Source organism: Temnothorax longispinosus, chromosome 5 (genome assembly GCF_030848805.1).
Source record: "Temnothorax longispinosus isolate EJ_2023e chromosome 5, Tlon_JGU_v1, whole genome shotgun sequence".
Taxonomy (NCBI): Eukaryota; Metazoa; Arthropoda; class Insecta; order Hymenoptera; family Formicidae; genus Temnothorax; species Temnothorax longispinosus.
In genome coordinates this window covers 191,556-206,372 of record NC_092362.1, presented here as the reverse complement: position 1 = coordinate 206,372, position 14,817 = coordinate 191,556, and the positions used below count along the sequence as shown (strand labels likewise).

At 37.4% G+C, this 14,817-nt stretch overlaps 2 protein-coding genes across 5 annotated transcripts; both read right to left on the bottom strand.

Annotated features, from left to right (window-relative positions):
• Nucleotides 1–193: 193 nt before the first annotated feature.
• Nucleotides 194–5,381, bottom strand: Ohgt (E3 ubiquitin ligase component cereblon). Of its 4 annotated transcripts, none has more exons than XM_071777981.1 (8): nt 5,163–5,381; nt 4,761–4,841; nt 3,275–3,366; nt 2,828–3,172; nt 1,913–2,165; nt 1,687–1,832; nt 1,230–1,426; nt 194–1,146 (listed from the first exon to the last, which is right to left on the bottom strand). In XM_071777981.1, exons 1-8 carry the CDS (start codon nt 5,221–5,223, stop codon nt 993–995), a joined length of 1,329 nt encoding a protein of 442 aa, XP_071634082.1. In that variant the 5' UTR covers nt 5,224–5,381; the 3' UTR covers nt 194–992. The 4 variants fall into 4 exon arrangements, with proteins under 4 accessions (XP_071634082.1, XP_071634084.1, XP_071634085.1 ...); XM_071777983.1 differs by having other exon boundaries at nt 4,780–4,841; nt 5,163–5,372; XM_071777984.1 differs by having other exon boundaries at nt 4,780–4,841; nt 5,167–5,372.
• An 804-nt stretch (nt 5,382–6,185) lies between these two features.
• Mrps18c (mitochondrial ribosomal protein S18C) lies at nt 6,186–9,181 on the bottom strand. Its single transcript, XM_071777985.1, has 3 exons — nt 8,956–9,181; nt 8,133–8,340; nt 6,186–6,843 (listed from the first exon to the last, which is right to left on the bottom strand). The coding sequence occupies exons 1-3, from the start codon at nt 9,091–9,093 to the stop codon at nt 6,752–6,754; spliced, it is 438 nt and encodes a 145-aa protein (XP_071634086.1). The 5' UTR covers nt 9,094–9,181; the 3' UTR covers nt 6,186–6,751.
• Nucleotides 9,182–14,817: the final 5,636 nt, after the last annotated feature.

Genomic DNA, 14,817 nt, shown 5'->3' with positions numbered 1-14,817 from the left:
GACACAAGACTTCATAATTACAAATTGTGATAAAATGAGTGAAGAATTTATAAATATTAAATAAAAGCTGAAAATTTGTTTAACAAGTACCAACCACTTTTTTACAAAGCATTGAGTAACATCGTATAAAAGAATATTGTATATTTCTTAATATAACTTTAATACGTAATTTACAATAACACCTTCAAAGAAAAAGATTTCACACAAAGTTTAATTAATAGCAGAATTAAATGATCAATTTACAGTAGCATTCATAGAATCTATTTCAAATTCTTTCTATTATAACTTATTATTGTAATTAATATAACAACTATTCTTCGCGTATACAAGGTATCTTTTACAAATCACTATTGTCCAAGCGCTAGCTGGTTAAATTACGAATACAACAAAACTCATGCACACGTCGTACATTAAGCATCATAAATGTTTCTTTTTTTTTCGTATTAATGTTAAATACGTTTCTAAGGGAAAAAAAATGCGTTACATCGAAATATGATTTATAATTTTTAAAAATACAGTTATATCTCCTATTATCTTTACATTCTTAGCACTTTTAGCCTGCCTATTCGTATGGTATCTTTTGTTTTTTTACCATTTTACATTTACTACTTTACCATATCTAAATGAAAATGTGCATACACGTGAGACACTTTGATCTGATCTGCGAATATGCCATTAAAATATACTGAGAACTGAAGAGTTATTCAATTTCGAAGTATAGTTTCAACTGAAGCTTCAACTGAACAAATGTGGTTAATACTTCACGTTATACCTCATACCTTAAGAAAGTCTTATTTATCATAGCGTTTATAAAATATAATCTTTTAGTGTGCAAATTATTGATTATTTCTCCAATCTCCTTTTCAAAATAATATACCGGTCGTAATATATCAACATGACTTGCACTGCTTCAAAAAATCTCCAAAAATTACTGAGACATTTATGATGTCTAATATATATATATATATATATATATCGATATTTTGATCTTTTTATTTCTTCTTCTTAATTTTTAAATCTTTATTTTTCAAACTTCTACGTGTTAGACCCCAAAACTCTTTGGGCCTTAAATTACTTTCCACCGCTGTGAATTTCCAACCGACATGATGACGACAGCCTTTACAAATAGCTATTGTCCAAGCATATCTAAAATAATAACCCATGTATTAGAGGTAGAATAGAATAAAACTCACGCATGAATTTTGACATGCTAGAATATTGCATTTTACCCTGGAAACCAGCTGTACTCGATTGAAGGATCCGAATTATTAAGTACAACACCTTGAACATGATAAAAAGTAATAGTTTCATGTATAACACCACCAGGATTGACGTAAGTACCCTGCGGGCCTTCTTTATTCATCGGGAACATGTGCGACTGTCTCCCAATGAAGGATTCGCAATTAACACATACATATATCTTGTCCTTCAAATAACAGATATTAATATTACAGGCGGTATACCAAAAACTGCAGCCAAATAAATATATATACTCCGTCCACAACGAGAGATCATGGTTGGTTGTGCGCATAGGCGAGCAAAGTGAGGGTAAGTCTAGAGCGTGGTGTACCGTATACGTAGACATTCTGTGAACGGAGACCCCTGTGCGAAACGGACGAGTTTTCGTCTGATCCAACCATGATCTCTCGTTGGACGGAGTCTAGTATAGTACTATTTTATACGTACTTCTACGAGATATTTTATTTCTCTTTGCAATCGAGAAATAGCACAATCATAAGTTAATAACGTGAGTCTTTCATTGTGATCCATTAGAATATTTTGTGCAACCCAGAAAGACAAATCTATGGGATCTTTAGGTACACTACCGCCCCCTAAAATATAAATTGTATTTAAAAAATTATAATAAATGATAAAATAATATAAATTTTGTTTATACAATCACAATACTTACTAGTTTCAAGAAATTGCAAATGCTGACGTATTCTAAAGGAGAGCCTTACAGGGTCGTACTGTCTATAGACCCAAGCTGGCCAAGCAGTTACCGCAGCATCCAAGTTTTCTACTCTTTCTTGCTTTTTCATATCTTCCTCAGAATCGACAGAGATTCTCAAGTGATCTAATGAGGCTAAGCGTTGGTCCAAAAACGGTGGTTCAAGTGTTATCTCTGGTAATACTTTAACATTGGCCGAAATTTTATTGTTGTCCTGATTATAAGTAATATCAAATTACTTAATAATTAATAATTATTTACGTACTTAAATAACTAAAATAATACTATCCAAAATTAAATCTTATATATGTATAATATTCTATGCTTAAAAATACCAAAATACCAGTTATTAAGTTGTAGCACATTTAATAATTTATTCTTATATATAATTGGGTTGTTTCGAAAGTGACAACTTCTACAGAAGTTATATATATATATATATATATATATGTATACTTATATAGATATACATATGTACCTATACATTTATTTATTCGATCAATTTTTGATTAACTCAACTTTGCTATCGTCTTCATAAACATCTTTTTATCCGGCTTATCCGGTATTTTTACAGATTTCAGATAGAAGCGTCAAGTGATGAAAATACACATTCTTTCATATATATAATACAAAGTTACATACAAAAATGCAGTTAAAATTCCCCAAGTCTGGCCAGTAGTTTTTATTAAAAATATACTTAAAAATGTTGTCTTTCAGACCACGTATATATGTTATATTTTTTTTAATAGTTTTTACATGACCCAGTACATTTAACTGTAGTCTATTTAAAGCCGCTTCAAACTTTTCGAATAAATCCATACAATCTAATAATTGTTGTGAATATAAATTGTATACATATTTCGTATAAAAACTAACCTGTGTAATAATACGCAATATCTTAAAGCGTTGCCTGCCTTTAGCCTTCAGACGAAACTCTCGTCGTCCATGATCCAACAATATACCTCCATCCGTGTACTCGTAAATTTCAGCGGTCGTTCCTATTCGCTCCATCTCGGGATAACCGTAACACACGACACCGAAAGTACGATCGTTTTGTATACAATTTTGCAACATCTCTATGGTCTGTGTGCCAAAAACTGTCATGGGTAACGTTTGTCCAGGGAATAAAACAGACTGCTTTACCAATAGTGGTAGATTCATATAAATGCCATCATCCAATATAGTCCGTCCCCTTAATTCCTCCAAATTTTGTCCTAAATACTGCACAGAATATATTTAATTATTTTAAAGAATCCTAACTTATGTTACACATTAACATAACTAATATTACACTGTGTTATCTTTAAAATACCTTATACTTACAGAATGTGTCGCTGGTAACGTCACATCGAATGTATTCTCTGAGGGCACTGGAACGTCTTCCATATTGGACTCTATTCTATTACTCGACAAATCTATATATAGATTATAATTCATTATACATTTGACGTTATATTAAATTATTTCTTTTATATATATATATATATATATATATATATATATATATAACATATATATATATAATATACTATAAAAGCACACTATTTACTATTACTTGGGTATGTATACTTAATAAAACATTGTAATAAAACTAATTGATATAAATTCTTTTACAAATTATATCTTGTTAATAAATAGTTTATTGATTGAACCACAGGCACATTATTTTTTTCATTTAATTAAAATAAAGGGGATTAAAGATATAAGTTATTATATGATCTTTGAAAATATAATATCTAATATGTAAATACTTATCATAAAACTAGACAAAAAATTTTCAAAAATATACAAATATTTATTATATCGTTTAACAAAATATGGCTTTACGTTATTGCAACATATTACGTGTAACAAACTAAAGTGGTATTTTGAATTTAATGTCGCTTATCCATGCTATATACGCCTTTGCTAAATTACAAGTAATGAGTGCATAGCTACATTTGCTGGAAAAAATACCAATGTATTGTCTTCTAACATGTTTACTGATGAAGTTAACACATTGCGGATGGACGAAGAGATATCTCATATTTTTTTGTTTATTAATCAAGAACAGTTATTATTCAGTAACAAGTGACAACAGTGATTTGTTTCCTTTCTACCAATGTATTTTGAAAAGATATATGTATATTTTAAAATATTTGTTGAAATTAAATATTTTTAACATAACAGTAATTTTTTTAACTACGAACAAACCATAAGTAATTTAAAAATATTTGACGTAAAAAAAATAGCTGGCTACTGACAATGAGTATAATTAGCAATAAAATGTCTGATCCGCAATGTGTTAACATACATATATATGTAAAGCAAGTAAATAGAACGAATAAAGCTCGAATAAAATACACATGAAAATGATATATAGTGTCTTATTACTAAAACTTTTACTTGAAATTTTAGAACATATATAATTTTGTTCTTTTCGCATATAGATATGTTCATCACTAGAGTTATGAAAGATATAATTGTGAAGAAAACTTAAATCAACCATTATTTAGTACTTCAGTGTTTACAGCACTACATATCGCACTCCGAGAGGAATGCTGTCACAACTAAAAAATTTTTTATTTTGAATCAAGCCCTTAAAAAGTATGCCTGAAATGTTTTTTCTCTCTCCTAAAAATTGTAAATTTTTGAGTTGACATTCTTCTCAGGGTGCGATACGTACTATAAATACTATTTTGATTCAACGTCTTTTCGATGCCTCGTGTTCCAACTAGATGCGTCATCGTATTTTAAAGCACTCATTACAAGTTCGCAGTTCGCAGAGACCGAGGTCTATTAAGATATAAAAAAATATCAGAGAATATACCTAGCTCAACTGTGCTTACATCTGACCAGTTTTCGTGATCTTCATCAATCTCCAGGCCGCTACGCGGGGTCCGCGGGGACTCTGCAAAGCAGTTTATAACTTCAACATTGGACATTTGAACAGTCTGAGGCACAAGTGCGTCAGCGTCATTTTTGTACCTATACGTCGTAGGTTATGCTATAATCTAAAAAACGAGTTACCGCAGACAAGGATTTAACTGTCAATACAGTTGATCCACGTACTCGCTAGCGTTCACACGTTTGAAATTGCAAACAAACGTTTACATATTTGGAATTGCAAATTAGATATATACTTATATATATATATATATATATTTTTTTTTTGCGTGTAACATATATTTTATAGTACACCGCGTGAAGTAACTCGATCCCAAAAACATACCTACTATGGGTAAATCGCCGTAATCGCTTTGCTCGGTGTCATAATCCTCATCAACATCCATTATTTCTTATTCACGTACGGTACAAATAAAATCCGTTCGATTGGTAATATGTAAGCAAACTGACCAAAGTATCAACACGTATGTGCCGTATGCACACACTATTCTCAACTATTCTTGACGTCCATTGACGTCAAGGCGAGAGCGCACGCAAGCCACGCAGGGGCCGCCAGGGCTGCGTTCGGATTCCCCACCCGAGTCACCCGAGTGCTAAAAATCCTATAGTATATGTTACGTGCACTATAGATTTTCAGCACTCAGGTAGGGAATCGGAACGCACTCCAGGGGGTTGTCTGAGGAAAGGGACCCAGTATCTTGCGCATGCGCGATTATTACGGTTCCGTGGACTGTTCGATACCTTCGATACTAATAAAAAAAAACGTTCATTTTAATCACTCGATAATCGACTATGAAATTTTCTAATTTATAGGAAATCTATTTCATAAAATATATAAATAAATATATGTATATAAAACAATACAAATGTATACGAAATGTAAATATATTGTGTGTGTGTGTGTGTGTGTGTGTAACTAAAAAACAGAAAGATAAGAATTTATTATAAATAAAACACTATATTTTCACATCAATAGTTTTAAACATTGAACGTTAATGAAATCTGTTTTGTAATATATAATGATCTTATTGTACCATATATAGGGCATAGTTCAAAGCGCTTTATTTTCTGTGACATGGTGCTGGTTAGAATCTGTAAGACCATTTTTCTTTCGTCAAGATTGAAACTTCCTAAATACACACTTCATGATAATTAACTTCTTTTCTGACATTTAAATTGATTATTAAATGTATATAACTATATATACTGATTTTAATCTACACAATACGATATTTACTATCTAGCCAAGCATTTCATGTTAAAATAGATATAAAAAAGGTACAAAATGTTAATTTAAACTCAAGTTAAGAAAATAGCGCACTCGCTTCGATTGTTTTTGTTTTCTACAATATTTTCTTTTACTTCGATAATAGAGTCTTCTGTCAAGCAAGCGTATAGGAGAATCAAAAGTTTCATTTTCTAATATGTAGAAAATCTATAATCTTCATCTATTTTCGTCATTAATATGAAGTCCACGTTACAGTTCTTAAAACGGAAAAGGCTACTTTTCTTGTTAAAGATTTAGTCGCAAAAATAAAATGTAAAATAAAAAAAATTTTGATATTTACATATAATTACTGTATTACAAGATTTACATATACTATAATGTTCTATAGAATTATTTTGATATTCAATTAGCAAAATTATTTCAATATTCAGTTCACGTCTTGCAATACTACTTTTAACTAGTATTGCAAAACGTGTTTGTTATAATCGAAAATTGTTATAATCGTGTTTGTTATAAATAATTACGCATCTGTTGGACATATATGGATTTCATTTAGCGTAAATATATAACAGTTTTTACTTGAACAGGGAAATTTGTTGATGCTAATGCAATTATAATCATCTCATTTGTCGAGTGTTTATATATAAACATAAGTATATATGCACATATACAGCTATTATACTCGTTTAATATTTGTGTGGCCTAAATGGATGATTTGGATCAAACAGTTTTGGATCTTTAACATATTCCTGTTCTTTCGTCCAGTAACCCATTAAACCTGAAATATAAAAACAAATGTGTATAGTTATATCTTGACGAATCTGTTTGCCATGTTTCCTGAATTTAAAAAATATATGTAGATATAATATGTGGGGCATTCCATGGCAAAACGACCTGGGTTTGATCATCAACCTCTCGGATTTGATCGGCGGTTTTTTATGTTATTGTAAATTTTGTCTAACTCTCCAGAACATCCTTAATGTCCAGCTACTTAACGTTATAGGAGGTGCTCGAAATGGTCACACATTCAGTCTGTATTTGTAAATAATTCTCAATATCTCCTGGATATTTCCTGACCTTCTTGATTTCACACCGTGTTGATTGAGTCTACTTACTTCAATTCATTTTCTTACTAGAAACACTTAATACGTCACTAATTTACTGTGCATTAGAAGATTGAATAAATATTCAAATCGGGAAAACGCAAACATGCATTTGATGTATGGACTTGCCGATTGTAATTCAGCTTTTAAGCAAGACATCTGTGTATGCGGATCATTTCCGTAAAAGACATCTTCCAGACAAAAAAACATTCCAGTGATTACTTGAACGCCCACGAGGTACAGGATCATTTTAAAACACTACACTACTGCAGGTTTGCATTCAGGTCGAAGGTGGCTATTTCGAGCACTTCCCATAACGTTAAGCAACTGCACATTACTGGAGTAGAAACATGACTATACGTACCGTGGGAACAAGGTCAAACAACACGTATTGATATAAACTTTTTTTTGTGACTTGAACCACTGCAATACTTCCCACGGTATGTATTTACTTTAGAGAACACCACGCCGATGACTTTGATCTTGACATACGTTGTATGTGGTTCCCATTCATTTTCACATATTTTAAATAAAAAATACAAACTACAATGTTTGTACGTCGCCGATAACAGACAATGACCGTTAAGCCCGTATCAGACTACGGCGTGGGATTGAGATTGGATTGAAATTTAATCAATCAGAATAAAAAAAAATTAAGTTTAATGAACTTTGCTCTGCGTGGTCAAATTTCAATCCAATCTCAATCCCACGCTGATACAGGCTTTAGTCCGTGTCTGGTATCGAAACCTTACTACATTGCAGAAATAACAATCAATATATGTAAGAAGAGAGCAATGTTTATCATTTAAAGACCTTGATGTATTCAACACCCATCGACGACGTACAAACATTGTATAAATATATATTTTTCTATTTAAAATATGTGACAATGAATGGAAACCACATAGAATAGCACCTATAGTCTTATATACAATAAAGAAACACCCTGTATGCGTATATATACCTGCACTTTGAGCTTTTGCAATTTCTTGTTCTAGTCTCATCTGTTTGTGTTTGCATAACCCAGTTATGTGTCTTCCATATATCCTGCCTGTGTATCGACTTTGAAACTGTGAAAGTAATCTTACATTCTTGTAATCTGGTTCAATGCCCAATCTACACAGAATACATTCCCGTTTTTCTTTTACATAGGGATTTTCAATTTTAATAGGCTGCAAAAATATAAAAAAGAAAACATGTAAATATATCATATCACATAAAAACATCCAAAACAAACGAGAATAAAATATCATGACGCATGCAATAAAGTTTTGCACAGAAATATACCTATTTCTATTTATGGTACGTATGAAGGAGAGAGGCTTCCTCCCCAATTTGGATGAAACTTGACAGTTTTGTGTATTTTGGTGTGTAAAACATGAATCTACAAGTTCAACGTGTCGCTCTCAATTAGGAAAAAAGTTATTAAGTACTAAAGTTGACAGTTGCTTGCGTGGTTAGGATGTCTGTCATTTATTATACTTTGTATTTAGACTTTTCAATATGCCCATTAATTGAGAACGACACGTTTAACTTATAGATTCATGTTTTACGCACCAAAATACACAAACGTGTCAAGTTTCAGCCAAATCGGCGGAGAAGCCTCTTTCCTTCATACGTACCCTATTTATAAATACACAAAATAATGATTTACTTTGATTTATGGTTCGCATTGTTTCAAAATATACTGAGTAATGAGTACTAAAAATCTGTAGTTAATGTTATATTATACATATGTTAGAGATTTTCAGTACTGTCAATACATTTCAGAATGCGCGTTCTCTTACCATATCATCTTCCACTACTACATTAATTCCTACAGAGTTGTCGGAGGAACTTTTACTTATAGTACGAAAATACGATTTGCTGATTTTGTTAGCAACAAACGTTGTTGCAACTCTATGTAAGGCTAAAGCAGAAATCATTTCGCGAGTATTCAAGACTATAGCAAACCCAAGATAACCTCCAAATCCTCAAGTTTTGTAGAAAGTTTAGTGCCGTCTACAATAGATGTTTTAAGCCCTAATGCTGGGTCTACAATGCGAGTCATAAAGTCGTAAGTCGCAAGAATTGACCAATCACAGTCGATTATTCTCCTCAAATTTGACTGTGATTAGTCAATTCTTGCGACTCGCATTGTAGACCCAGCATAAAGCAGGGCACACACACTTTTCGTACAACGTTTCGACCAATCGCGTTTCGCGTTGCTCGATTCTTAAGCGGGGAGCACACACTTCTAAACAACGCATAATGCGTAAGCATAAGAAAATTGATTGGTCCATACACATGTGCATAAGGAAATAGACCAATCAGTTTTCTTATGCTTACGTATTATGTGTTAAGCCCCGGACACACGAATCGACGGAAGAGGTAAGACGTAAATCGTAAGGAAATCCGGCGCCGATTGGTTGTTCTGCCTGCAGGCCCCTAGGGAGTTAGATCTAATTTAAATTTAAGCGCCGCGTATCGCTGCGCCGATTGGTTGTTCTGCAGGCCCCTAGGGAGTTAGATCTAATTTAAACTTTAAGCGCCGCGTATCGCTGCGCCGATTGGTTGTTCTGTAGGCCCCTAAGGAGTTAGATCTAATTTAAACTTTAAGCGCCGCGTATCGCTGCGCCGATTGGTTGTTCTGCAGGCCCCTAGGGAGTTAAATCTAATTTAAATTTTAAGCACCGCGTATCGCTGCGCCGATTGGTTGTTCTGTAGGCCCCTAAGGAGTTAGATCTAATTTAAACTTTAAGCGCCGCGTATCGCTGCGCCGATTGGTTGTTCTGCAGGCCCCTAGGGAGTTAAATCTAATTTAAATTTTAAGCACCGCGTATCGCTACGCCGATTGGTTGTTCTGCAGGCCCCTGTGAGTTGGACTTAATTTCAATTTTAAGCAGCGCCGATTGGTTGTTCTTGCAGTACCTTGTGAACTGGACTTAATTTTAATTTAAAGGAGCGAAGATTGGTTGCTCCTGCAGGCCTTTGTGAGCTGGGCTTAATTTCAATTTTAAGGAGCGCCGATTGGTTGTTCCTGCAGGCCCTTGTGAGCTGGGCTTAATTTCAATTTTAAGCAGCGCCGATTGGTTGTTCTTGCAATACCTTGTGAACTGGACTTAATTTTAATTTAAAGGAGCGAAGATTGGTTGCTCCTGCAGGCCTTTGTGAGCTGGGCTTAATTTCAATTTTAAGGAGCGCCGATTGGTTGTTTCTGCAGGCCCTTGTGAGCTGGGCTTAATTTCAATTTTAAGCAGCGCCGATTGGTTGTTCCTGCAGGCCCTTGTGAGCTGGGCTTAATTTCAATTTTAAGGAGCGCCGATTGGTTGTTCCTGCAGGCCCTTGTGAGCTGGGCTTAATTTCAATTTTAAGCAGCGCCGATTGGTTGTTCCTGCAGGACCTTGTGAGCTGGACTTAATTTAATTTAAAGAAGCGCCGATTGGTTGTTCCTGCAGGCCCTTGTGAGCTGGGCTTAATTTCAATTTTAAGGAGCGCCGATTGGTTGTTCCTGCAGGCCCTTGTGAGCTGTGCTTAATTTCAATTTTAAGGAGCGCCGATTGGTTGTTCCTGCAGGCCCTTGTGAGCTGGGCTTAATTTCAATTTTAAAAAGCGCCGATTGGTTGTTCCTGCAGGCCCTTGTGAGCTGGGCTTAATTTCAATTTTAAGGAGCGCCGATTGGTTGTTCCTGCAGGCCCTTGTGAGCTGGGCTTAATTTCAATTTTAAGGAGCGCCGATTGGTTGTTCCTGCAGGCCCTTGTGAGCTGGACTTAATTTCAATTTTAAGGAGCGCCGATTGGTTGTTCCTGCAGGCCCTTGTGAGCTGGACTTAATTTCAATTTTAAGGAGCGCCGATTGGTTGTTCCAACAGGCCCTTGTGAGCTGGGCTTAATTTCAATTTTAAGCAGCGCCAATTGGTTGTTCTTGCAATACCTTGTGAACTGGACTTAATTTTAATTTAAAGGAGCGAAGATTGGTTGCTCCTGCAGGCCTTTGTGAGCTGGGCTTAATTTCAATTTTAAGCAGCGCCGATTGGTTGTTCCTGCAGGCCCTTGTGAGCTGGACTTAATTTCAATTTTAAGCAGCGCCGATTGGTTGTTCCTGCAGGCCCTTGTGAGCTGGGTTTAATTTCAATTTTAAGGAGCGCCGATTGGTTGTTCCTGCAGGCCCTTGTGAGCTGGGCTTAATTTCAATTTTAAGCAGCGCCGATTGGTTGTTCCTGCAGGACCTTGTGAGCTGGACTTAATTTTAATTTAAAGGAGCGCCGATTGGTTGTTCCTGCAGGCCCTTGTGAGCTGGGCTTAATTTCAATTTTAAGGAGCGCCGATTGGTTGTTCCTGCAGGCCCTTGTGAGCAGTGCTTAATTTCAATTTTAAGGAGCGCCGATTGGTTGTTCCTGCAGGCCCTTGTGAGCTGGGCTTAATTTCAATTTTAAAAAGCGCCGATTGGTTGTTCCTGCAGGCCCTTGTGAGCTGGGCTTAATTTCAATTTTAAGGAGCGCCGATTGGTTGTTCCTGCAGGCCCTTGTGAGCTGGGCTTAATTTCAATTTTAAGGAGCGCCGATTGGTTGTTCCTGCAGGCCCTTGTGAGCTGGGCTTAATTTCAATTTTAAGGAGCGCCGATTGGTTGTTCCTGCAGGCTCTGTGAGCTGGACTTAATTTCAATTTTAAGGAGCGCCGATTGGTTGTTCCAACAGGCCCTTGTGAGCTGGGCTTAATTTCAATTTTAAGCAGCGCCGATTGGTTGCTCCTGCAGGCCCTTGTGAGCTGGGCTTAATTTCAATTTTAAAAAGCGCCGATTGGTTGTTAGTGCAGGCCCTTGTGAGCTGGACTTAATTTCAATCATAAGCAGCGCCGATTGGTTGTTCCTGCAGGCCCTTGTGAGCTGGACTTAATTTCAATCATAAGCAACGCCGATTGGTTGTTCCTGCAGGCTCTTGTGAGCTGGACTTAATTTCAATTTTAACCAGCGCCGCTTATCTCGGCCTCGATTGGTTGTTCCTGCAGGCCCTGGTGAGTTGGACTTAATTTCAATTTTAACCAGCGCCGTTTATCTCGGCCCCGATTGGTTGTTCCTGCAGGTCGTTGTGAGTTGGACTTAATTTCAATTTTAACCAGCGCCGCTCATCTCGGCCCTGATTGGTTGTTCCTGCATGTCATTGTGAGTTGGACTTAATTTCAATTTTAACCAGCGCCGTTTATCTCGGCCCCGATTGGTTGTTCCTGCAGGCCCTTGTGAGCTGGACTTAATTTCAATTTTAAGAAGCGCCGATTGGTTGTTCCTGCAGGCCCTTGTGAGCTGGACTTAATTTCAATTTTAAGAAGCGCCGATTGGTTGTTCCTGCAGGCCCTTGTGAGCTGGACTTAATTTCAATTTTAAGAAGCGCCGATTGGTTGTTCCTGCAGGCCTTTGTGAGCTGGACTTAATTTCAATTGTTAAGATGCGCCGATAGGTTGTTCCTGCAGGCCCTTGTGAGCTGGACTTAATTTCAATTTTAAGCAGCGCCGATTGGTTGTTCCTGCAGGCCCCTGTGAGCTGGACTTAATTTCAATTTTAAGCAGCGCCGATTGGTTGTTCCTGCAGGCCCTTGTGAGCAGGGCTTAATTTCAATTTTAAGGAGCGCCGATTGGTTGCTCCTGCAGGCCCTTGTGAGCTGGCCTTAATTTCAATTTTAAACAGCGCCGATTGGTTGTTCCTGCAGGCCCTTGTGAGCTGGGCTTAATTTCAATTTTAAAGAGCGCCGATTGGTTGTTCCTGCAGGCCCTTGTGAGCTGGACTTAATTTCAATTTTAAGCAGCGCCGATTGGTTGCTCCTGCAGGCCCTTGTGAGCTGGACTTAATTTCAATTTTAAGCAGCGCCGATTGGTTGTTCTGCAGGCTTTTGTGAGCTGAGTTTAATTTCAATTTTAAGGAGCGCCGATTGGTTGTTCCTGCAGGCCCTTGTGAGCTGGACTTAATTTCAATTTTAAGAAGCGCCGATTGGTTGTTCCTGCAGGTCCTTGTGAGCTGGACTTAATTTCAATTTTAAGAAGCGCCGATTGGTTGTTCCTGCAGGCCTTTGTGAGCTGGACTTAATTTTAATTGTTAAGATGCGCCGATTGGTTGTTCCTGCAGGCCCTTGTGAGCTGGGCTTAATTTCAATTTTAAGGAGCGCCGATTGGTTGTTTCTGCAGGCCCTTGTGAGCTGGGCTTAATTTTAATTTTAAGTAGCGCCGATTGGTTGCTCCTGCAGGCCCTTGTGAGCTGGCCTTAATTTTAATTTTAAACAGCGCCGATTGGTTGTTCCTGCAGGCCCTTGTGAGCTGGACTTAATTTCAATTTTAAGAAGCGCCGATTGGTTGTTCCTGCAGGCCCTTGTGAGTTGGACTTAATTTCAATGTTAAGCAGCGCCGATTGGTTGTTAGTGCAGGCCCTTGTGAGCTGGACTTAATTTCAATCATAAGCAGCGCCGATTGGTTGTTTCTGCAGGCCCTTGTGAGCTGGACTTAATTTCAATTTTAACCAGCGCCGCTTATCTCGGCCCCGATTGGTTGTTCCTCCAGGCCATTGTGAGTTGGACTTAATTTCAATTTTAACCAGCGCCGCTGATCTCGGCCCCGATTGGTTGTTCCTGCAGGTCGTTGTGAGTTGGACTTAATTTCAATTTTAACCAGCGCCGCTCATCTCGGCCCTGATTGGTTGTTCCTGCATGTCATTGTGAGTTGGACTTAATTTCAATTTTAAGCTGCGCGCGCTTATCTCGGCGCCGATTGGTTGTTCCTGCAGGCCCCTGTGAGTTGGACTTTATTTCTATTTTAAGCAGCGCGCGCTTATCTCGGCGCCGATTGGTTGTTCCTGCAGGCCCCTGTGAGTTGGACTTAATTTCAATTTTAAGCTGCGCGCGCTTATCTCGGCGCCGATTGGTTGTTCCTGCAGGCCCCTGTGAGTTGGACTTAATTTCAATTTTAAGCTGCGCGCGCTTATCTCGGCGCCGATTGGTTGTTCCTGCAGGCCCTTGTGAGCTGGGCTTAATTTCTAATTTTAAGCAGCGCCGATTGGTTGTTTCTGCCGGCCTTTGTGAGCTGGACTTAATTTCTAATTTTAAACAGCGCCGATTGGTTGTTCCTGCCGGCCCTTGTGAGCTGGACTTAATTTTTAATTTTAAGCAGCGCCGATTGGTTGTTCCTGCCGGCCCTTGTGAGCTGGACTTAATTTCTAATTTTAAGTAGCGCCGATTGGTTGTTTCTGCCGGCCCTTGTGAGCTGGACTTAATTTTTAATTTTAAGCAGCGCCGATTGGTTGTTCCTGCAGGCCCTTGTGAGCTGGGCTTAATTTCAATTTTAAGGAGCGCCGATTGGTTGTTCCAACAGGCCCTTGTGAGCTGGACTTAATTTCAATTTTAAGCAGCGCCAATTGGTTGCTTTTGCAGGCCCTTGTGAGCTGGGCTTAATTTCAATTTTAAAAAGCGCCGATTGGTTGTTCCTGCAGGCCCCTGTGAGCTGGGCTTAATTTCAATTTTAAGCATCGCCGATTGGCTGTTTCTGCAGGCCTTTGTGAGCTGGGCTTAATTTCAATTTTAAGGAGCGCGCGCTTATCTCGGCGCCGATTGGTTGTTCCTGCAGGCCCCTGTGAGTTGGACTTAATTTCAATTTTAAGCTGCGCGCGCTTATCTCGGCGCCGATTGGTTGTTC